This window comes from Chiroxiphia lanceolata, chromosome 16, assembly GCF_009829145.1.
Source record: "Chiroxiphia lanceolata isolate bChiLan1 chromosome 16, bChiLan1.pri, whole genome shotgun sequence".
NCBI lineage: Eukaryota > Metazoa > Chordata > Aves > Passeriformes > Pipridae > Chiroxiphia > Chiroxiphia lanceolata.
The window spans coordinates 5904128-5927302 of NC_045652.1; the positions used below are offsets into that span (position 1 = coordinate 5904128).

General features: G+C 38.6%; 1 protein-coding gene across 3 annotated transcripts in view; it reads right to left on the bottom strand.

Moving 5' to 3' along the window:
* Positions 1-23175, bottom strand: part of GRIN2A (glutamate ionotropic receptor NMDA type subunit 2A) — a 167590-nt gene that overhangs the window by 25693 nt on the left and 118722 nt on the right. For all 3 annotated transcript variants that reach the window (XM_032703822.1, XM_032703821.1, XM_032703820.1), the window contains exons 9-11: positions 19808-19933; positions 16986-17215; positions 10530-10690 (exon numbers count right to left, since the gene is read on the bottom strand). In XM_032703822.1, the coding sequence (XP_032559713.1) occupies positions 10530-10690; positions 16986-17215; positions 19808-19933 (517 nt within the window). The remainder of the gene's footprint in view (positions 1-10529; positions 10691-16985; positions 17216-19807; positions 19934-23175) is intronic.

The window sequence follows — 23175 nt, forward strand, 5'->3', positions numbered from 1 at the left end:
TTGTAAATAAATGCAAAAGAGACTACAAAGATTATTACATAGCAGGTGTCATACCTGCTTAATAAGACTCCATTTGTGTCTCTTGAAAGAACAATATTTGAAATTACTGTCTTATTGCAAATATCAGACTGGAAGCCTGTGAATCCTCAAACTATATTTTTAACACCACCTCCCCTCTTTAACCCCATCATCATTTAGTTTTGGAGAAACACAGCTCATTTTCAAAACATTCTGCAAAAATCTCCACTACTTTTCAGCTTTTCTCTTTTTTTGCTTTTAAAAATAAATTGCATTGCCTTACATGACCCTTAAAGTAGCATTTATAATTTGGTATTAGGCAAAAAAAAAAAAAAGGTATCCACTTAAGGCTGGATTAAACATAAGCACATATTTTAGAGATCATCAATAGCGTTGCAGGGAAGGCAGCAAGTGCAAAAATACTGGGTTTAAAATATGATGGATTTACATTACAAATTTATATTTTATCCCTTCTTTCTCCACAGAAGTGATAAAAGAAAGTATGTCAAGAGTGCACAGTGAGGGACACAGGGTCATTTGTGTGCCTCTGTGTCCAGGGGATGCAGTGCTGAAAGGTCACCGTGGAATGACACAGCAACCAAAGGGAAGGGACACTGCTCTGAAGATGAGGCTTCAATGAAAGCCCTCTAAAGTGATGCTTTGATACTGCTGCAGCAAGAGAAGCACACATTTAACCTTTAGCATGAAGAACTGTTGATTTCTTTTGCCCGGATTTTACTAAAATGCATTTCAGGTTATCTGATGCATTTTATCACCAGCAGCGACTTTCTCTTTTAGTACATATTCAAATAGCTCCACGTAGAACTGAACTTCACGTGCACTGAATGGATTTCTTGACATCTTGACACTGCCAATTCATTAGGGGAAAATTCAACAACCACCCCCCTGCAACAACACAGCTTAGCAAAGTATAACCCAGTTACATGATGAACTTGTGAGCAGGGAATGAGCTTTCAACTCTTCTCCCAGCTCTGTCCTCACTTCAATCTTCACACACAAAATGGAGACATAAAATTTGAAAGAGCAAATTCTGACAGACATTAACACCACAGTGAGAGATTGTGGAGGCTGCACCTCCTGTCAGGGCAATCCCAGCTGCCCCAAAACCCTCTGTTAACTCTCCTCCATCACTTGGCTGTGGTCACCTGAACAGGAACACTCACCCTCCTCACTCACAGGAGCTCCCATTCACCAGCCCTCTGTCCATCCACCTTCCCAGTCCCTCCAACATTTCCCTTAGCAACAAAATAATGGAAAATTTAGTTGGCCTTTATGATTAATTTATACAATGGAAGAGTGTCCCACTTCACGTCTCAGAAGCCAAGCCAAGAAGTTTTTTGCAACGCATCAGTTTATCAAAACACAAAAATCTGAAGAGCCGAGTAGGGGGAATATATTTTTAGATTAAAGGTTTTGTCCCAGTTACAACAGCATAATAAAGGATAAATTCAGCACAGCTCACCAAGCAGCTGATCTCAACACCAAATCCAATTAATACTAAAATTTAGAATAGCTTCTCAAAAGAGGGGCTAGATGGGACACAGCTACTTCCACCTCTTCATTTAATTTCCAGGTACTTTGTAATATTTAAAGATAATAGATAGATAACTGCATTAACTAAAAATGGTAATACAGACACGTGAGATAACCTAAAAAAAAAAAGAAAGAAAACAAAAAACAAAACAAAACAAAACAAAAACAACAGCAAAAGAAGCAATGGATTTATCTTATGGTCATGAAGAAATTCCTGAAAATGTAAGAATTACAAGAATATGAGAATAACTGCATTTCCTGAAAGGACAGCAAGTTATGGGGAAACAGGGATCAGCCATCAGAAAAACTGATGCCAGAAAATCCTGCCACAAGTGGAGTCTTTATCTCTGTGCTGCCAGCTTGGTGGCACTTTGTGTGCAAACCCTGCACTCTGCTCACTTCAGCAGTAACACCAGCAGCAAAAGCTGGAAAATTGTGCTCATCCAGGCACACATTTCTTTTAAGCTATTAGATTTTAGAACTGATACTTTAGTGAACAGATCCTCTGAAAAAATATTTTAAATGGAACAGCAAATTTAAATGTTTTCATATCTCCATGGCCTTTCAGCGCAGGCAGCAGTTGCACAGTTGCAAACCAGCTTCTCAATTCTCAGCTTGGGTGGCTACAGCTGTAACATCCACTGGAAACCATTGCCCTCAGAGTGCAATGCCAAAATGAACATCAGAATGAACGTTGAAACAAATATTAGATTGAAGTACAACAGAAAGCATCATAATTTAAATCAAAATGAAGTTACCCCAGCCATCTGATGCCAAACTAAATGAAGTCATTGATTGCAAAAGTTGCCTGGACCTGCTCAACCAGGAGAGAAAATACTGAATGGGTCAAAACTGTTTAGCAGAGATTTCTTTTTTTACAGAAGGTCAGGAAGGAAATCGTTACTCACATTATTTGCTCCTTCCTATGGTTTTAAGGAAAGTGCATTTATATTTGTACAATAATTTAGCACTTCCTGCCAAAATTGACAGGGATAAAGAGACATTCTGGAGAAGAGCAAATGTTTTGCTCTCCCAGGTAGCTCTGGATCTCTGTTCAGTGCTCTTTGACTTAGATGTTTCATCCCAAATATATATGGTGAGGAATACCCCTATGTGGGCAGCAGATCCTCACTGGCTCACTTAGGACCTAATAACCTATGGCAGTAGATTATTGCAAATAATAGATAGGGGGAATAAAAGAAAGAAGGAAGGCATGGATGCTACTGTCCCTGAACAGATCTTTTGGGCTTCAGACAAATGGGCATTTCATGTGCTCCAGGCTGTATTAACCCCATCAGGTCGAACAGCTCCAAATTACTCACCTTCCACCAACTCCTTCTGTTTCTTTCTGAGCTTGTTTAATTTGGTATTCACAACATCTGATCTCCAGACGGTAACTATGTAAGTTTAACTCCACAAATGCAATATTCTGTCAATCACTGCTGAACTTTACAGAGAAAAGACACAGGGAGAGACTAAAAGAGAGAGGAGAGTGCAAAGAGGAGAGACCAGATGATGGCCACTTTTACTCAAACAAAAATATCTTAAGTGGCTGACAGTTGTGGTTATTTCCACTTGTCAGTACTACAGAACAACAATTTCTGAAGGTATTTCCACTCCAGCTATGAGACAGAAGGCGTGCAGGCATAAAAGATGATACTCCATATATGATTTATGGCAAAAGCTGCCTGAACTCATCAGTGCTTCAGACACGGTCCAGCTCAGTTTCAGGTTTCATTTGACTGTTTTAAAATCAAAGTTCAGTTCCACTTTTTTCTAAGGAGTTCCCATAGTCCTGTCTCACAGCTCTATTGAATTTTTTTATTTTGTCTTTCAGACCAGCTGCAGAAATTAATTATTCTAAGCGTCAGCATCCAAAAATGTCCAAAAGTTATATCCAGAAAAATGGTCCAGTGAGTGCCTTTGTACGGAAATAGTGCAATCCAGGAGGTGGATAAATCAGGCCTCTAAGCTATTTTATATTCCTGACCATTAGTTATAAGTACCATTGATAGTGAATTATCTGAAATATTAATTTTTCACCTTAAGTCATTGTGAGTCCGTTCCAACTCAGAATATTCTATGATTCTCTGATTCGTGTTTTGGATTCACCACCCCCTTAAAAGAATGATCACCTGGCAAAATTCATAGAATTATAGAATCAGTCAGGTTGGAAGGGACCTCTGAGATCATCAAGTCTTGATCCAACCCCGCCGTGGTTGCCCTTTCAGGGTCTGACAAACATCTTTTAAATTACTATCCTATGGATCTGATGAAAGTATGGACAGTAATTTTCTTAAACATTTCTCCTTAATGAAACATTTAGAGATGTAAGTCAGATTCATCAGCACTTTCCTCTTAAAAAAAAAAAGGCTAATTCCTATCTTAGTTTATAAACTTTGTTGTAATAACAACAGACGCAGACTCAGGAAAATACTTCTCCAATGACAAGTGAAACACACAAGTTTCAGATTCAATAGTTAAATTGCTGTTTAAATTTTGAGTACCCCCAAAGAAAGCCTTCACACTTTGAAAGAGGAGAACATCATTCTCTCTTCTTTAAGATCAGGACATACTTCAGCTACAGGCTGCTGTTTCAGTGACATCTTTAAAACATGAGCAAAGATCACCCAGATAAGAAGGGGCTATTTCAGCTGCTGCATTTGATTTTTAAATCCTGTTTTTAAAGCTTGGGAGGAGTACCAACCCAAGCAGGCTCAGAATAGGGAGCTCTGACAAGTAGCCCATGTGAAAGCAGGAAAACATCAGGTTTTAGACTGATAGCTGGATATACTATTGGACATATTACTTTAAAATTTAGCTGCATAAAGTAGTGCTTGTGCTAAAGCTGTCTCCAGCATAGTTTCTCTATTCATGTATCATAACAGGAATCCAGGAGGGTTGCAAGCAATAAGTCATTATGACTACAGACATCTCATGCTGCCCACTGAATTTTTCCTTCCTCCCTCAAACACTCTTCAGAGTCAACCACCTCTGGCAAATTCTTAAAAATTGGTGAAAGAATTCCTCTATGTACTATAACATTAAAAGTCTAAGTGTGAATATTCTCAATTAAAAATACTGCAAGGTGCTGTCAATCAGAAACAGTCAAAAAATATTGAGCCACTAGTTTAAAAGTTTGACATTCTACATATGCTTAACATTTCTGTGAGTTCTGGTTGTAAGCTGTTATTATCTGCCCATAAGAATAATTTGCGCTTTTAATGAAAAAAAACTCCTGTAATATTTATTTAACTTCTCTCACAGCTTTCCCTCCTCATTTGAGATGAAAAGGTATGAACCACAGAAAGAACAAAAACTGGGAAGGTTTTCCGTTGGTGAAAATTTGATGGCAATTTTCCTGGAAAAATAAATTCAAAATCGAAGTGGAGATGTGAGCTGGCTGCCTAAAAGACAAGTTGGGTTTGTTTTTAACTTTAGGCACATCACCACTTTAATTGGCAGACCTAATTAACAGAAGGACCTGCTGGGCACAATCTGAACCCTGTTCCAGCTGACAGAAACAGGGATTTTTGCCTCCTGGTTATGCCTGTGCCACACAGCACAAGCTGCCAGGGCAGCCTCTGACCTGGTTGTATTTGTTCAGCAAATAAGAGAGTGTGTGAAGCTGTGAATTGGATACAATTTATAATCACTGTGAGCACAACAAAAATCCAATTCAGGCCAATAAACTCAGAGATGGAGGGTTAAAAGGCCGTTGGGGCCTTCTGGGGTCTTCTCTTGCACTTTGTCTGCTTAGTGCCACAGGATACTATAAAACATGTTAATAATCATATTGTTTTCACTCGGGAGAGAGGGCTTGCAGGGAGGAAAATAACTCCTCGTCCCATTTGCACTGCCCAGACGTTTCCAGGTGTTTCTGCTGGTATTTGCCAGGAAAGGATGCTGAGGAATGGAATCATCACGTGTCCCTCTCCGAGTGGTGACAGCTCAGGACGCCCTGCAGGCCCAGAGCAGCTCCTCAGGGCACAGCTCATTAATTGTGTGGATATAAAATCCCACATGTGATGACCCCCCACATGTGAGGCTGTATCTGCCGTGGCTCTGGCAGAACAGATGTGCTGCCACCACGGCACCACCCATCCCAAGAAGCTTCATAATTCCACCAGCATGTCAGAGACAACCAGGAATCAGGAATTAAACTCCATGTGTGTATGAAGTCCTAAGCATTGTACCTTTAACAGAAAGGCAGATGAAGTTCCAAATAAACTTTAGCATCAAATCCCTGAATATACAGCCACAGCTGGGGCTGAAAATGAAAATTGTTTTAATAAGCAGCTGTACAAGGGGCTGCTTCCCTGTGGAACACCAGGGATTCCTTGCTGCAGGTTCCTTGAGATGAAGTGATGGGCAGCAGGCAAGTGAACATTTCCCATTTTATCCCAAGACTAAAAAAAGCCTCTCCCAATTAAATTTTCCTCCTTTCAGCCATTAGCAGTTAAATCCCAGACTATATGCCACTGTAGATGTGCTGGGGCAAAGGTGAGAATGTGAAATGCATTTCCAGTTTACTGCTGTTGCAATTTCTCCTCTTGACAGTTTTACAGCAGCAAATCACTCATACACAGAGAAACACTGCATGCAAACTCAACAGCTATGAGCTCATACAACCCACACCAGAGAATTGCAATGGGACAAGTGGTTTTGCCTGCAAGAAGATAGTATTCTTTTATTATAATCTCTTCAGGAAAAAGATAGCCAGGCAAACAAACAAACAAACCCAAAGAGTCACTGTAAACATAACACAATAATCAGCAACTTCCTATTTGGGGACTTATTCTCTCTTCAAGAAGCAAAATCAATAGGATCTGCCTTTCTGAGAGAGAGGGTTCTCAAAATACAGATGAATTAAATGAAGCATAGACAGAAATGCTTGCCATGCATTTTTAAAACTGTATTTGATCAATACACTTCTAAAGAACTCAGAGGAGCCACCGTGGCTGGGCATCACCCACCAAGAATACATTAGCTACTGTCTCCCAGACTTTACTCTTCTGAATAATGCTCAGGGCAGTAACTGCCATTTCTGTTCTCATTAAAGAACAAAAACCTAGCGAATTCCTGAGCTGCTCAGTCCTGCCTAAGGAGCAATGCCAAGCTCTGCACGTAGCACAGCACACGTGGGCCACCTGATCCCTCAAATGCATAAATTTAGTGAAAAACACAAGTACGTTTTTCGACAAGCTTGTAAGATCATGATTGCTTTCAGCACTAGATTGCATTGAAGGAGGGACAATATTTTGCCATCTTGAAAATTATTAAGTAGTACTTCAATAACAAGATCTTCCCTTTTAAAAGGACTGGTTGCAAACTGATATATTTAATTAATAAGTAAAGTTCTGGTGTTGTTCAAATGGTGTTTCAGGAGCTTTCTGAGAACTGTATCTGTGAATCTCAGAAATAAGACCCTAGTGACAAGAGATGGATATTACTGCGGCCTTACAGATTTTTTTAAAGATATTTTCAGAAACAAAGGTTCATTTCCTATCAAAGGGGGAAAACCAATACAGCAGATAAATTTGCCTTTACCGGTGATAGCAACAAGCCTTCGTGAATAAGAGTCAGTGAACACCCCCATGAGGATTCACCTGAAGGAGTAGGTATAATGTCAGTGTCAGACTAAAGCAAAAAATCTAATTTCCACTTCGATTTGCGGAATTTCCAAGTTGTTGATCTCAAACATTTTTGATGTTAACTGAACAAGATAGTTCCAAGCCTATGGCCCATGCAGTGAAGTTGTTTGTTCTAATTAAAAAGACCCAAAAGCAGATACTTTCCTTGTACATTAATTTTCTGAAACACTACCAGCTTCGCCTCTCAAAGGTGAAGGGGCTGGGTATGTTTTCCAGGCTACCCAGATAGAGCTGTGTGCACACTCATCTCTCTGTGTACAGCAATACTCCAGCACAAGACCTGTGTAACCCTTAGAGCAGACCAGGAAATAGAGGCAGGGAAACCATTTATTTTATGCACATTTCTATTTGTTTTTCTGCCCCTGAGGTTTTTCGTGGCCATGTTAACAACTGGACTGAAGCAGCTGATTTTCCGCTTCTTGAGAGAATGCGAGATAAAAAAAAAGCTCAAACCAAACCAAAACAAAAAAGTTTGGGTTCTAATTTGTTTTCAGAAATCTGTGCATCTGAAACTTTATGTTTGTTGTTTTCCCACTGTCTTCTTCCAGTTCAACTCAGTAACATTGTGTTTTAAACACAATGGCCTCAGAGATCAAGATATTCCCAATACATCTCAAGATGCTAATGCTAATTAAAGCTGATTAAAAGATTTAAGAGTCTGAGATACAGCAAAATCAGACTGAACTGTGACAAGACACTACTCACAATTTCATTCTGTTTAGCCCAGGGGCAAGATCTGTAGCATTATTCAGTCTTTAAGTATTGCCTCATTGCTGGTATTTTTTGCTCCACCTTAAAATTAGAATCAAACATTATATAAAAGGAATTAAAGGGGACTAAATCTCGTGTCCTCAACCAAGAAAAAGTAGTTTTAAAATTGAGATTGGAAATACATACAGGTTATTTTCAGGAATAACACAGGTACAATTTATTTTACGTCACGGCAGCAGTTATCAACCAGATAATCTTTGCAAGTCCTTCTCTGGTCTATACATCATGACTATAATTATCAGGTAGTTCATCTTCAGAAAGCTGTGCAGAAGCAGCAAGCTTTACCACACATAAGAAAAGTCACTTGTCCTATCCACAGCGATCAGAATGAAAAATAAATAAATAAATAAAATACAGGAATAGATTTGGAAAGAGATAAACATGAAAAAGGACACAAAACAGCTGTAATAACGTGAGCAGAACACACATACTGAAGAGGAAAATAGAAACTATACATTTGTTTGGAAGCAGAAGTAGTTTGAGGAAGAAGAGACAGGTCATCCTCAAAAAAGCCACAGTAACACAGACTCCATGGGACAAGATGTACTAGAAATCATGGGATGAAGGGATGAAGTAAGCCAGGGAGGGGGGAAGCTCAGTCAGGTCTAGTTAAAGATGAAAGGACAAACTTTACACAGAGAGAGAAAGAATCTGGTCAAATAACTCATCAGGTGGAAAGGAAGAAGCCACAGCAACGTATACTGAGGAACAGAAGAGAAAAATTGGCATAAAAAGTGAAAAATGATGGTTTTGAAGAATACAAGTCTGAAAGCAGTCGATGCCATACTGTTCAATCCTTCTGTAGGTGCCACCAGACACAATCCTAAGGAGCACAGCTGTGTGTGGCAGTTACTTATATTGATCCAGAAAACACTCGTGTGGCAGCTGATTTGTACCATCTGCTGCAGGAATATCAGTCAAGGGGAGCAAGGTACACACCTGGGGGTGTTCACACTGAGCAACCACTTAGAAGAGGAAAGCAACTTCAGCAGGGAAAAAGAAATCTATAAAAAATGAATAGTTTATGCCATCAGAAGGAGCAAAGCTTTTGAGGGAGAGCAGCAGCTGGCACAGGAGCAGCCAGCCTGAGTTTTAGTGGATGTCCTGAACATCCCTGCAGTCAGGTATCCCCCCTCCCCCATTTTCATGCTCAAGTGTCTGACAGGTGGCCTGATTTTAAAGCTAACAGCAGTTTTTCAGGGCTTTCAGTAGCACAAATGGTTGGAGAAAAGCACAAGGAGTACACATCCCCCAGATAAACCATCCACCCAATGGAACCAGCCCCGGCAATGGCTGAAATCAAGGACAGCTCCTTCTTTAAAAATTCACAGCAGGAATGGCAGCATTCAGCTGACTACCTATAATGCATGATTTAGCTGTCACCCAGGAAATGTAACTTGCATGGGCTCAGTCAGAGCAGGAGCTCCAGTTTGGGAGATGCTGGGCAAGGCTGATCTGTGTTACGTGTCCGTTCTAGGATGGGACAAGCCACACCTGGGAAGTGCCAGTTGAGAATGCCCTGAGAAACGAGGACAGAGAGAGTCCAGGCAGCAGTATGGAGACAGCAGTGAAGGAAACAGCTGGAAGGGTAACTTTTTAAAGAAGGGAATCTTCACTCTAAGAAAAGACTTGAGGATTTCAAGGTGTTTTGCATGAGAAATACAGGTTTGGGAGAATGAAAGTAAAAATTAAAAGGACAGGCAGTTCCCCAAAAAGGACCAAAAGTAACAGGTTATTTTAGTGTAGGAAGAAATGTGTCCTGTCATCACCATAAATAATAGCAGGAGAGATGTTCCTTGAAACATCCACTAGAGTAGATGTATGGTAACTTAGTCTTCTCACTTCAAAACGAAACCTAAATAAAGTACATTGATAAATTATGATTATGGTATTATGAACAAAAATGCACATGTTACTATCAAGCCTAAGTGTTTAGAAAAAGTTACTAGAGCTCACACATTCCTGTCTCCCAGATGAATACTGATATGAATAGTGAGTCACTCTCATACCTTTAGAGGATTAAGAATGAAAATTCAGTCTCTTTGTCCAACCAGGCAGAATGGGCTACTTTGGAGAGAGAAAAGGATGGATGGCACTCAAGTCTAAATCTCAGATCTTGAGAAAGAAGGACAATAATATTTGCCAGAAAATTTACTAAGATTGTCAGAAGCAGGATTAGACAGTACTGCAAAGATAACAAGGAACTATACAAAACACGTTCTGCGAGCCTCCAGCCAAACCCAGGTCCGTCTGCATCATCTGTCTTCAAATCTGAGAAACACTAATTCTGCCCTTTGAAACTATTTTACATAGGACATTGAAGCTTCCAAGTAATTTTAAAATAGCCATACAAATCACAGGCAATCATTTTCCTTTCTGATATCTGTACAGTGCAGTTGAAACAAACAAAAAAAAGAGCCATTACTGCACAGCAGCCTGACATCAGTCTGTTCAGTATCAAAGCACAGATCAGTATTTCTCAGTTTCTGCAAAGTCTACAGTATTCTTTAAAATTCATGGGAAAAAGCTCACCCAGTTTTCAAGCTGACCAAGGCATCTTCAACTCCTTTCTGATTAAACTTGGTCATGTAAAGGTGCATATCAGGGTAGTTGTTTCTGATATTCCTCTCAGTGCTTCCATTCGGGACCGTTCCAAATCGAAAAGGAGGTGAGTAATCATGTGGCCTTTGAAACTAGAAAGAGAGGGGGAAAGCAAAGTGTTTCAGGCATTCAAAATGTAAAGAAGGGCAATTTCAAGCTGAAAAACACAGAAGTTGTATAATCTTCCTCAAATTTCTTCTAGGCAAATGCTGTGGGTTAACTCAGGTCTATTATACCAGAAACTGTCTTCACACTGACTGAACTTACAAAAGCATCTACATCCAAAGTAAAACCAGCTCAATTTTGCCACTCAAATGTGACTTTCTCCCAAGCACTGTAATATGGCAGGACAGCAGAAACTGGAGCAGAGAGATGCTGGAAGATCCTCATCTGCCAGCATTCTCCCTAGGGAACCCAAAGTGCCAGCAGACACACTGGTAAACAGCAGTGAAAAGAAAACAGTGCTTTGCTGGCAGTCATTTCACACTTCCAGCTCAGCTGGGACACTGTGGGTCCCCACAGGAAGAAAGGGAAAGAGGATCATTCTCAGTATCCAACAGGGAGCACAACACACTGGTCCCAGAGGAGTGCTGGGGACGGCAGGAAGCTCTGCCAGGCAGGGACAGGCTGAGGGCTGTTCCCTCCACCACCACCATTCAAGGGAATGAAAGTTCTTGCAGCTTCCCCAGGGGATCAGCAACTACATACCCTGACATGAAAAGGGCTTCTGGAGCCCTCACACCTATATTCCTATTCATTCCCACAAACTACAAACCATTTGCTTGAGGGCATATAGGTTTATCCTCCAATTCTATATCACTATTGCATCAGCACAGGCAAACAAGCCAGGGGATATGTGCAAGGGAATGGCAATTGCCCAGGGCACATTCAGGGTTCAGACCTGGAAATCATTCAGATAATCTCACAAAAATTCTTGCTCAGAGATCTGAACATTTTATATGTGCCTCTGCAATATCTTTGAAAACCAAGTGACACCTGAGGATTAGATTAAAATGTCTCTTTAAGAAACAAATGAAAAAGGTCACTCAAATTAGAGGAACTACTGGCTAATGAGGAGATTGAATTGAGCAATTGATAAAAGCAGCCACCCATAAATTCCATGGTAAAATGCACTCAGGTTTCAGTGTTGAAGTTAGAAGAGCAATCTATATATCCTGTGCTGCAAAAGACAGATAATATTTATACAGTTGCTGATTCCTTTGGGGCTGCATATGAAATATTTCTCTTTTTAACATTTGGTCTCAGGGCATCAAGAATTCCCAAGATACAGTACCAATTTGCAAAGAGAATACAAATAGGCTTATACAAAACCTGGGAGTATTTTCAATTCCATCAAACCTTGACTGTGAAATTATTGCTGCAACACTATTTTCTTGTTACAGAACTACAATTAAATGCTTCATTTTAATTAAGCATATTTTGACAAAGCATAAAGTAATGGACTCTATTTTTCTCTATTTGTTTAGCTAGCAGATGTCTTACTTTTCTCATTTTCCCTTTTCACAGCTTTACTGTTTAAATTATTACTTTGCTACTACTTTTACACATAGTAATTGACCTATGCACTAAAATTACACTGTACACTAGTCATGGTTCTTAGTCTGTATTTGCTGTCTCCTATTTTGAGTTTATTATGCAGCACTGAAACAAAACCTGCTTTTAAATATATGTCCACAGATTCTACTGATAAAAATATAGCTTGCTATCAACTTTATTTAAATCTATAGTTAATGTATCTCTGAAGTATTGAGATGACTTCCAATATCTCCTAATATCTGTATCAAATTTCCCAGTCAATAGAAAGGGAAAAAAATAATTAAAGAAACATTGTCGATTGCAGGACCTCTAAAAATTGCAGCTGCTCATATCCCTGATATTTTTTTTGGAAATGCAGTTGTGGTGAGTACTCTGCAAGCTCAGTTCCCAATCCTGAGGTATGGTAGGGGACCTGGGGGAACAGGGAGGTGATGGTGGAGTACTCTGGTAATTGAGAAATGGAGTTTCCTTCTGAATATTCTCACTTTTCAAGACCATTCATATGAATCTAAGACGTTGGGAGGCGTTTCCTCTCATGGAATAGTTGAAAGAATTAAGACATCTGTCCAAATTGAACATTCAAGGAACACAAAATATTTCTGCAGGAGAGCAGAGAGGAATAAAAAGCCCTACTTCATTCAAAAGTCACAGAGATAAAAAGCAGATGAATAGTTCCAAACACCATCTACAGACTGGAATTTCTTGGCACCAACCAACCAATTTTAACAACCACAAGGAGATAATTTTTTTGAAACCATTGTCTGCTACTTCTGCCTGCTCACAGACTACTTGTAAAGAAAGAAAAGGGTTTAAATCTTTTTACTAAGACTGCACTCGTATCTAAAGTGCATAAAGTTCTCATCAATAATATTAAACTTATATTCTGTGAACTGACACGTCCTGGAGAAGACAGGCTCTGTGACTGCAGTAAAAAGATGTACATGGCAGGCATGAGGCAAGAAAGAAAAAAGGATCAGGGCCCTACCTGCATTCATTTTCCCTGAAGTCCCACGATGGGAAACAAAATACATCATGTTTGCTAGGAAGTAATTTTCTTCCTAGACATTTTCTGGAATGGTAATTTTTTTAAATCATGAACAAAATTCTTAAATTGAATGCACAAGCCCCCTTTCTTGAATCATAGTTGTGGAGAGATCTACTGTTATTCTAAAGACTAACCAGTCCATTCTTGTCTCCCCATGCTGTGCCACCCAACAGAACTATTGCACATGGCAACAGAACTCCAACCCTTTGCTTTTATTTTATTTGGATGCCTTAATAAAACTGACAATTTCATTAAGCCAGCAAAGTGATCTTTCACAAACATTCAATACTGACTAAATCTGAAGATTTACTTGCTTGCCTGAAAAGGCTGCTGTTCAGAGCAGCTGTTTGTTATGGTTCTGGATTTTTTTAAGGAACTGTGCAAAACATTACTAAAAGAGTAGAAAATAGTAAATAATCTCTCTCTGCAGCAGCAGGAACTCATTTGGAGTGACAGAACACCCACATTTGAACCCTCTCCTTTCTTTTAGCAGATGGAAAACTGACATTCTGATTTCTGATCTTAGAAAAATAAAGCCATTACTCATTCCAAGACTGTTATTATAATCACTGGTTACTGAAATGCAGTCAATGTCTACATCTGACCACCCTCAGAAAGCACTGTAAAGGTCTAACACTGGGTAGTGGTGAGGAGGGTTGGGGTAAGAGGGTCACCCCAACCACCCATCATCCATTCTGCCTTTTGGTCCCAGCCTGCTCTATTTTCACAGATACATCTCTGGGTAACTGCAGAACTTGGGCCATCTTAGTGCACAGAAATGTAAGGCCAAGGTTACAAGAATACTCTGAACCTTGCAAAAATAAAGAACCTGTAAATGGCTTCCTATTAAGGTGGGTGAGCACCTCCTGGACCACATGTAGGTGAGGCAATAAAGTGTGGAGGAATCTCAGCAGACAAACTTTGCAGGACAATTCTGTCCACTGCTACCTACTCACCCTTAGTAAACTTATCTCTCATTACATGTAACAGGTATAAATGGTCTCAAAAGTAAGAAATGTCAGCTTTGCTGGATACTTTGGACTCATTTTCTGTACCTTTCTATGAAGACAAAGCTTTTAAAAATCTTTTACATACACAAGAGGAACGTCAAAACATAATTTTCTCCTCATTTTCTGAATCATTTGAGTTTAGGAACACCCACCCCTAGTAACTCCAGTACATGCTGTGCCATGTATTTCTGGATGAGATGGCATTCAGGAATTCATTAGCAACATTTCAAAGGTTGAGGAAACTATGAAGAGGTCTGAAAACACTGAGGGATAAATAGCACGTTATCAGGTGTCCAGAGTGTAACACATTTCCTGAATGGGAGGATATTGAATGCTGAGAGTCAGGAATTACTGCTCAGAGAGCAGGAATTTTTCCCTGATTTTTCTCTATAGTCTATCATATGGGGAGCTGGAAAAAAAATACTGAAATGCTGAGAAACCCCAGTATCTCTAACTGGGAATACCTCATTGTACTGACAGGAGAGCCTGACTCTTCAGGTGTGACAGTGGAAAAAATGGGAGAGAGGGAGAATAAAGAATAGTAAACTGATTTACCAGCCCAAAAGAGTAATTTTTATTTTTATTTTTTTAATTTAGTGAACTTTTAGATATTACTTATTCCAAACTGATTACACACATACTTCTGGCCCTTCTCACTGGCCTTTGCATGTGAGTGCTTTTCTTGCTGCAAAGGACAGAGTTCTCTTCTGAACAACAGCAAAATCCTAAATTCCTGAAGTTTTCTCCTGCTAACAGCACTGCAACAACAAGGCAAGGAGGGGAGAAATATAATTTTATATCAATCAGATTATATTCCCATAAATTATCCTTAATTATTTGAATTTTTTAAATCCGAGAAACCTCAAGATCGTGGAGGAGGCAAAACCTGTGTACGACAAGAAGAATGTTCAGAAATAGATCATTGCTTTTCTGGACTTCTGACTTGTTTAATTTAATCAGAAAAGGCATGGCTCCCCTGACTTATCTCTATGAGCTTCAGGCAAAGTTTGAAGAGCTGAAAAGTAAAAACAAAGGAGGCAGATCAAATAAATGATCAGCAGACCACACAAAACCAGATGGTATTCTCTGATTCAAGTATTTTTCTATTTTCATTCTGCTTTTTGCTGAAATAAAATCCTCCTTAGCAGACAGAGCAGAAAAATGACAGAACTCAGGCAGTTATTAGGTAAAAGCTACAGCACAAATCCTGACCTTTCCCAGCCCGTGGGGGAGTGGCAAAGAGCCAAAGAGGGGGAGCTGAGGGTGCACTGTCAGACCTGAACCCCACTGCTGTGCCAGGTGCAGGTCAAAGCCTGCCAAAACCCAGACTGCCCAGGAAAACGCTCTGCACTTCCTCACAAACAGGAGAAAGACGTTTCTCAAACCCATTTTTTTTAATCCTTAAGAGAAAATACCTTTTATTTGTCTCTTCTAAGAGTGCTCTCTTAAAATAGAGGTATATTTAACCCCCTTCACGCTCTATCAAATGTTTTATGACAACACAACTTAAGGAAAACAAAACCAGTGTAATTTTTTGTTTCTTTTCATCTGTCTTTCCTCTAGCCATGCTTGCAATTCATGCTTTGATATTCCAGGCAATCAATCAAAGGCTGGTCATAAAAAGCAGTTAAAACAAAAAAGACAGACAGGAGGCTATCTGGGCCATTGCCTTTTTTTGAATAACAATTTCTTTTATTTTCTTTTCTTTGAGAAAAATCCCTTGTGAAGTCATCCCCTGGGCTACACTGTATTTACATATTCCTTCCTAATGTCAATATTTAGATTCATTTTAAAACAACTGGGCACAGACTTGACAACAGCACACCCTTCATGTACCTTGTGTATATCCATCACAACAATAATTCTGCAAATAGACTTCAATCCCTCTGTGCAATATCACTATTACAGAACAGTCACAGAAATGAAATAAAAAAAGAAGTAATTGCTAGGTTGCTGATTTATAAGACTATTGATTAAATTCCCAAGTACAAAGATCTGGGAAGGGTTCCTTCATTAGAAGGAAGTTCAGCCTAGCTAAAACAATATAAAAGATAAGAACACTTATTATTTAACAGCCTGTGTGAAACTCGAGTTTAAGTGAACTATAAGGCTGCTGCTCAAAGTGAAGTTCTGCCAGAAGTTTTTGACTTAGAAAAATGTCACATACACACCAAAATTCTGTGCCTTATCATTTGCAAGTTACATCCCTCTTTAATGTGATAACACAAACTGCCAAATTTTCTTATCTATTTTTCCTATTTATTCTTGCATTTTATACAAGAAAAGCATTCAAATATCCACAGACAATATGTATCATTGTCATCATTCCTCTTTATTTATTTATGCTGGTGCCACTTTAAATCTGAACTATTTCTATCACTTCATTGCACAGCACATAGAGACATACAAAAAGACATTTTCAGGAGCATTAACTGACTTCTGAGCATTAGTAGATAGTTTCTGGATTTATTAATATTTTGTCTATTAATATATTGCTAATATTTCACACAATTTTCCAAGCTTTTTTACATTTGTAATACCTTCCTTTTAATCAGAAAGTGATTGATTTCCATCACAAAATAAATGCAGTTACTTTTGAATAGGCAACTCAAAGACTTTGAAAACAGTCTGGTGTTTTCATGCTTTGGTCATAGTTTGTTAATAAAAGGTGAACGAAATCATCCAATTTTAGTTTATCTTGCTCAGAGTTTTTTATCACAACGTACAGAGGATTGTGAAGAATGGACACTGATATCCTTTGAGCTTAAGACCTACCTTTTTATCACTCAGTCCAGTCACTTGGTCAACAAATTCCTCTTGGATCATAAAGGCAGCTAAGTTGGCAGTATAACTGGCCAGGAAAATGACAGCAAAGAAAGCCCAGACTGACACCATGATTTTACTCGTTGTCCCTTTGGGGTTTTGCACAGGCACAGAGTTGTTGAAGACCAAACCCCACAGTAACCACACCGCCTTTCCAATGGTAAAGGATGGGCCATGGGGATCTGTAATTGCAGAAAAGCAGTTAAAATAACCCTTGGCACTACCCCCTGCATAAACAAGACATTACTCAGAGATAGGGTTAAAAAAATATTTCAGTACGTATTCACTGTACTCCCAATGGAATCACAGGACTCACCACAGGTGCCTCTGGATATTAATTTCCACATTTTTAAAAAATATTTCAACATTTTTCTATGTGGCACGTGGTTCAAAAGTTTCAAAAAGAAAACGGAAAGCAAAGGTTTGGAGGAGAAGTAAACTCTTGTATCTCTTGCAGCAAGATGTGTGCCACAGTATCAGCCCTGTCAGTCTTCTGTGCCAGCAGACAAGTGAGATGGAAAACTGGAGGTTTAAGTCTTAATGATCCAATTCTAGTACTTTTCTTATCCAAATTATTTTTATCATCTCCAGAGTTCCAACATTATGCTTTTTGAACATTATGTAAGCATATTTAAGATCAAAGTGTGTGAATATGTCACCTACTTTTAAGCACCTTTGTACTCAGAGCATAAATCAGAAAGACAGCACAAAGGAGCACCTGTTTTGTGCTGCAGATCAGAGCAAAACAGGCTCTGGCTGTCTCTCATGTTCAGAGTCAGTTCTGTGGCTCCAAATGTGTTGGCATTGCAGGTAAAATCCTGTCCCAGCTAGTCCCTTCTGCCATTATTGCTATTCCTGTTTTTAGTCATGTTTTAATTCACCCCAAAGCAAGTGGTCAGCACACTCCCTCACTCTCACATAGGGGCAGAATTAGCAATTAGAATTAGAATTTGCAATGCCATTATCCACTCAAAAGGCCTGGTTTGTAGAGCCCTATGAGAATAAAGGGCAGTTTATTCTCACCCAGCTCTAGGTAAGTACAGTGCACTAATCACAGATGCTCATCATCTAAAGTCCCTTTACTCTCAATGGAGAGAAACAGGCCTCCCCTGACTGTGACTCATTTGACCAATTTATAATTATCTCCTTTCAATTAAATTGTAATTCAGTCAATAAGGTCTGATGCAGACACCTGTAACATTACCTCCTTCCCTGCCCTGTCTCTTTATCCAAGGGGATGCACATTACAAACTCAGATTTAGCTGTTAGTTTAACTAAAATTTACTTTAATAATAATTCAACTATTATTGAAGTAATAAAACCATAAGTGAGTATAGTCAGTGTATGTTCTCACTTCAGCAGAAATGCTCTCTAGACAGTGGAAATATTTCACTATGCAATCAAGCACTACATTTTAGATTATCCTCCTTCTATTCTGCAGCAGCACTAGGAAGATAGAGTCCAGTAAAATAAACACAGTGGAGCTGACTTTTGGTTTATGAAACCATCTTCTAGATACATTTGGGACTGCACTGATACAAGGACAATATGTATTTTTCTGAGCAATAATGTTAGGGAAAGTATATGCCAAGGAAGCAGTCTAAAGTTCTGTTTATGCCACTGGAGATTGTATTAACATTGAGCTTCATCCTGCCAAAAATGCCTAGGGAAAGGAGGCATCTACATAAAGATTCCCCTTTATTTTAAGCTCCCCATGTTTAAAATTAATGGCATCTGGCTTAGTGGCAAGTATCTGGAGCTCAGTTGGGATGGTCCAGTGCCATAACACGACCTTGTAGCTGTAAGTACACTACATAATCAGTTCTGGCACTTGAGGTGGCACAGAAGAGAATAGCCAAGCCCCTGGATACTCAGTGTCTATATTCACCTTTGAGTTCCCCTTTTTTAGCAGTGTTTATTTTGGACAGAGGTTACGCATTTACCATCTTATTAAAATGATAACATCTGGACATTGCAATAATCCCCTTTTTCAGGGAACAAGCCAGCCATAATCTAGAAGAAACCATTAGCTTTTAATAGTGCCCAGAACTGTGTTCACCAAGCTGGAAGATCTCTTGTTATAAAACAAGGCAAGAACAATTTAGAAATTAAAACAAAGGCTGCACTCTCAAATGTCAGTTAAGTAATGGAAGGATGAGGGCATTGCAAGACATGGAATCCTCATTCTTTGGTCAAAGTTGTATATAATAATATATAACTGCATCTTTCACTGAGAAATGCAAGCTCTGTATTAAATCCATTTTGAAAATGAACTTTCTGTAGCCATGGATATTACACAGAAAGGACTGATGCTTTTCTGCCATTGGCCTCATTTCAGGGCTGAGCTCATCTGACTTTTTATAGGGACTACATAAAACTATGTACAAGGGAACCATTATTTTTCCAAATTATCCACTAGAACACAGAAGTTTAGATAAATTTCTCTGAACTCACCATAGTAGTCAGGACTAGAACCTATTCCAATACTTTTTTAAGCTGACACTTCACAGCTGATACAGTGAACTAACCAAACACTGCCTGAATACAGCTGATATCACTTACCCTTCCATATGTCTTTATGCCAATGAATTGGAGTACAAACACGAGCATATATGCTCTCAAGAAATCACATTTTAAATGAAGAACATACATGGTTTCATAGCTACTTCTACTGTTTTATTCCTGTGTTATGTTCATTTGAAAAGATGGAGGGCAGGGGATGGGAAATACATGATTTTTCATAGCCGAGGGGTTGTGTAAAATGCAAATCTTACCTCTCCCTTGTGCTAAGTTCCTGTTATATCCTACAGGACTAAAGTACTCAAATATAAAGACAGCCATGGCAGACACGATGAGAAGCATCACAAACATCATCACCCAGACAGAAGCACTAAAAGGCTCTGCAGCAAAACAGACAAGAGAAACAGAAACAGTTCATTAAACCAGTCGCAGCACAAGAATTCTATTGTCTTCGCTTAGGCAAGCCCAGCAGCTTCCTTTAAATTAGCTTTTCCCAACCAAAATGCTAGCAAATAACTAAGCAGCAATACATAATGGACTGCTATTAGTATATATACACAAAATCCATAAAGTCAAAAGCTTAAATGTAAGCTGCAATTCAAAACCAAAGGCTGCACGCTTTTCTTTCACACTGAGTGGCACATCATTGGTTTGATTCACTGCTTATTCAGTCCACAGTCAGGTTGCCTGTTTCTATTCATCCCATGTTATACACATTTATCACCAGAACAGTCCAACCAGTATGACTGTTTTTCTGCAAAGCAAAAGCAATTAAGCATATGTTTAATACATTTGGTAATTCAGTGAAGTAGACTTCTCTCTCGTTTTCTATCCTACAAGAAGTGCTAGAGGAAGAAAGACAAACACTTGCATTCAAACTAAATGTTTCTGCTTCAGAATTTTCTTTTCTCCATGTTCACTTTCATCTACCTGCAGTGAAGATGATGTTTTCATCAAATGCAAACACATACTTTTGAATGTCTCATTCTCATCTGGGAGCAAATTACTGAAATCAAAAGGGTTTTATGGAAAACTGAATGTCAGTTTGAAAGACAGAAAAACCATAATTAAGTAAAAGAAGTAGGTTGGAGAACAAAACTAAAAGTAGTTTCAAACACCAGACTAAGCACCAACTTTTTGAAAGGATTGAGTGTGGTAACAGTATGTGATAACACAAAGTTCTCAAATTTCATCTTTCCCAATCAGAAATTCTCTGTCATTTCAGGAGTCCCTGTGGTATAAGGATATATCTAAAAAAGATTTGTATGGTAAAGTAATATCTCTGTATCAGGTCACCATATGTGGGGGCATTTTATATCATAATTTGGGTAAATAATGCAAATGTGAGTGTGCTCTGAAGCGTGACAAAATAAATCTTAGTATACTGTTTCTGGTTAGCATAGAATCAAGACACTTGGAATCACAAGAAATTAGTGTGTTCCAATGCTTTACCTGTTTGTGAAAGCTAAAGCAGTTCCTCTCTCCTAACTGCTTCATTCTTTGAATTCAAATTAAGATTAGAACCACTGAAATTTCTCCCATCACTGCAGGAAAGGACTGTGACTGGGAGCTGAGGTATGGGAGCTCAGTCTGAGCCTTGCCCCAGTTAGCACGACTGACTCATCCAGAACTAGAATGAAAGGCAAGAATTTGTGCCCAGCCTTAGAAAACTGATGAGATCTTTTGCCTGTGCTACAATTTCTCCAGAATTTTGGAACTAAGACAAGACCAAATGCCAAATATCTCCACTGGTGATTTTGGATAGTAACTAAAAAGGCAAGGCAGGGAAGTTCTAAACCAAACTGTTCTCCTTCTGGTTTTGAGGTAAAGCGAAGGAGCAGCATTTGTTTTAATTCATTATTTTATTTTTTAAGGCTGAGTATGAAGTTCTTTCAATTGCTATAATTATTTATTGGGGAGACAATAGTAAGTTAGGAAAACAACAGAATTTGTAAAAGGCAGAGAAAGTTCTGCTTAGGTGCAGGCAAGGGAAAGGACATTATGCAGCCAAATGCAGTCTAACAAATATTTTATGAATTCAGATATTAACTGGATTAAATTGAAATTCACATAGAATTACCATACAATTTTGACAGCACCCTCACAAAGAAAGCAAGGCTGATAAAACCCTTATCAAAAGCAACAGTGTAGAAACAGCAACGGTAATTTGTCAAAATCTAAACAAGGCAAAGGGCAAAACAAGCCAATGTGCAAAAGTGAGGTATAAACAACAATTTAAGCAGATTGGTCTTTAATAATTTAAGGTGTCTGGTAATGAGGTGGAGGATTAAAAGAAGCAATAGGAAAACAAAAAGCTATTTAGAATAGCAAGCAGTAAGACTGAACAAGTACAGAATCAATTGAATAACAAAGTCGATTTTTCTGTCATATCAGCGATCCAATTACACATTCAGCACTGTTCTTTGATTCTCAGAGGACAGAAAGAGAACTTCCCTCAGGCAAGTATCAGGTTTTAAAAGAGTTTTCAGTAAAGCTATGATATGGCAGAAAAATACTAATATATGACTTGCCAGTGTACATTTCAAATGACTGACAATGGAGAATATTGATCAAGGAAAAAGATGTCTTTGAGTTTTACCTCCCACCACCAAAACCAACACTCAAAGAACATATTAAATAACAAGGGGCATAGATTTTCCATTCCACCAATGCCTCTAGAAAATAAAACTGATCTCACCTATGAACGCTCTCCCTCTCAAAAATATAGAAAATGAGATTTGAGGTTTCCCATATTTTGTCTGTTTATATAAAGTTGAACCAAACCGCCAGAAAATCACTTAAAAAATTATTTGTGGATCTAGTATGTGTGAATTCTAGTACGATGTGAAAATGTTTTAACGTGGACAAAACTCTCATTTGAAGGAGACACTCCAGAATCAGAACATGGCAGATGATGAGGAAGAAGCTGTCACAGCCCATCAGTTACTCACATCTATTGGACACAAAAACTGAATGGAAAATCTAGGCCCACAAAATCCCATACTTGCCTACACTCACAGAAACAGTTCACAAACCCAGACATTTCAGGAACTTTAATCAAGTGCTATTTTAAAGAAATAATATTGTATTTGACAGATTTTAAAAAATCCTTTAAAGGAATTATGTAAGATGACTGTATTCTTAGACATTCACTTAATTGAAACGAAATCAGTCTGTGAATAAATTCAGTATCTCCCTGATACTATTTTGCAAGGCAAAACATTTTACTACTACGCAATTCCAGCAAACTGGCAGCTTCATCTAGGTCTGAAAAACCAGAACACACTTCTGAGAGCACAGACTTGATTTTGGTGCAGTAAATCAAATTTCTTCCAAAGTAATGCTATTCTATAGAGCTTTATAAGAAGGGGTTATTTTTGCTTTTGGGATACACGTATGCCCAACTAAACTAATAACATTAAGTGCATTTTAGAAATCTAATAACTATGTTCCTGTGAAAAATGCAAAAGCAGCCTCTCTTTTGATGGAGGTCATAAACAGGTTTTTAAGAGATAAGTAAAAGAAAAAAATAACTGCACTTGCAGCACATTTGTAAAACACCCCAACACTCATATTTCAAAGGATAATTTCAACATGCTGAAACTGCAATTTAAAAAATGAA